Source organism: Penaeus chinensis, chromosome 39 (assembly GCF_019202785.1).
Source record: "Penaeus chinensis breed Huanghai No. 1 chromosome 39, ASM1920278v2, whole genome shotgun sequence".
Taxonomy (NCBI): Eukaryota; Metazoa; Arthropoda; class Malacostraca; order Decapoda; family Penaeidae; genus Penaeus; species Penaeus chinensis.
This window is the reverse complement of record NC_061857.1, coordinates 17,611,852-17,613,321: the sequence shown is the minus strand read 5'-3', so window position 1 is coordinate 17,613,321 and position 1,470 is coordinate 17,611,852. Positions and strand designations below refer to the sequence as shown.

At 40.9% G+C, this 1,470-nt stretch overlaps 1 protein-coding gene across 1 annotated transcript in view; it reads right to left on the bottom strand.

Annotated features, from left to right (window-relative positions):
• Nucleotides 1-573, bottom strand: part of LOC125046754 (flocculation protein FLO11-like) — an 18,526-nt gene extending 17,953 nt beyond the window's left edge. Inside the window, exon 1 of the mRNA XM_047644683.1 lies at nt 203-573. Coding sequence (XP_047500639.1) covers nt 203-442 — 240 coding nt within the window. The 5' untranslated portion in view covers nt 443-573. The remainder of the gene's footprint in view (nt 1-202) is intronic.
• Nucleotides 574-1,470: the final 897 nt, after the last annotated feature.

The following is a 1,470-nucleotide window of genomic DNA, read 5'->3' as shown; positions in this document are numbered from 1 at the left end:
GCTGGGTTAGCTCGTTCTACCATCACAGCAGCTGGTGTAACGTGAACCACCTTCTCTGAGCAGCAGATGGTGAAGCTGTGCCACCTCCACAACCTTCTGTGCCGCTCTGCGACATCATGCCCTGCCCTTCACCTCCCGTCTGCAAAAATATGTTAAAACATGTTAACTTACATAACTGAATAAAAAAATAAGTTGCCTCTACCTGTCTGCGGTTGCTGCACAAAGTCTTGGCTCGGAGGTACCAGTAGAGCAGCTGGAAGACTGAGAAGAAGAACAGGGAGGAGGCGAGGACGCTGTTCCAGTCTTCCCGAAGGATGAAGAAGGTGGTGAGGCCGACGCCGCCGAGGAGGGCGAGTGGCGCCGAGATCCCAGCGATCACCCGCCACCGCAGCACTCGGGCTGGCCACGCAGTCTGCTCCTGCTCAACGGATCTGGTCGACATACTTGGTAAAATGCTCCAAACGCCTCAAAATTAAACGTTATAACCTTTACCTAGATTTTATTTTATTAGGTATTGGTTTTACAGGAAGTAGGGCATTCACTCCGGAGCTCCGCAAGAAGGTACTTGTCTCTTTGCCGGGTGTTAGCTGACTGACGTGTGTGTTTTGTGCGACAGGCAGCGCGGGGTACCCGGGCATGTCAGCTGACGCATGCGCACACAACAGCTTAGCACCGGGGTGATTATTATGGCTGGTGACGTCAGCAGATTTCACCGACAAACACCTTTGTTGTTCAGGTGACTGAACCTCTCACTCCGATCGTAAATACTTCCATGGCTTATCTGTTTGGGGGAAGACGATGACGCCGCCTCGCGAAACGGTATTACGTAACTCGTTTCCTCACTCTAACTTACTATTCGTTGTGATGTGCCGTGCAGAGTTTCGCTGCTGTCAGAATTGAAGTCAAGCATTTCTTTCAGCGTACAAATCTTTTCCTGGTCAATTGTCATTTTACCAAAATAGAATGGATCCAGCGGTGGAGAATCCTTACGATATGCCTTTATTACTCCTTGTCTACTGATATTCTTATTAATTGTATCATAATCATCCTATCATTCATATTAGTATTCGTATGATTATTATTAGTTGTACAATCAATATTATCGTTATCATTATTGTATTCAATATTGTTATCGGTATTTTCTTTACTGTTCTTATTATTTTCATTGTTATTGTCATTATCGTTATTATTATATCTCTGTCATTATTATCCTTATCATTGTTATCATTATTATTGTCATCATCATTATCATTAGTATTAGTAGTATTATTAATTAATATTGTCGTCTTCGTCGTCGTTGTTGTTGTTATAATTACCATCATTATCATCATTTTTAAAACTATTATTATCATTATCATTATCATAAGTATTAGTATTATCATAAGTATTATTATTATCGTTGTTATTATTATTATCATGATTATCATCATTATTATTATATTGTTATTATCATTATTATCATCATCTTTA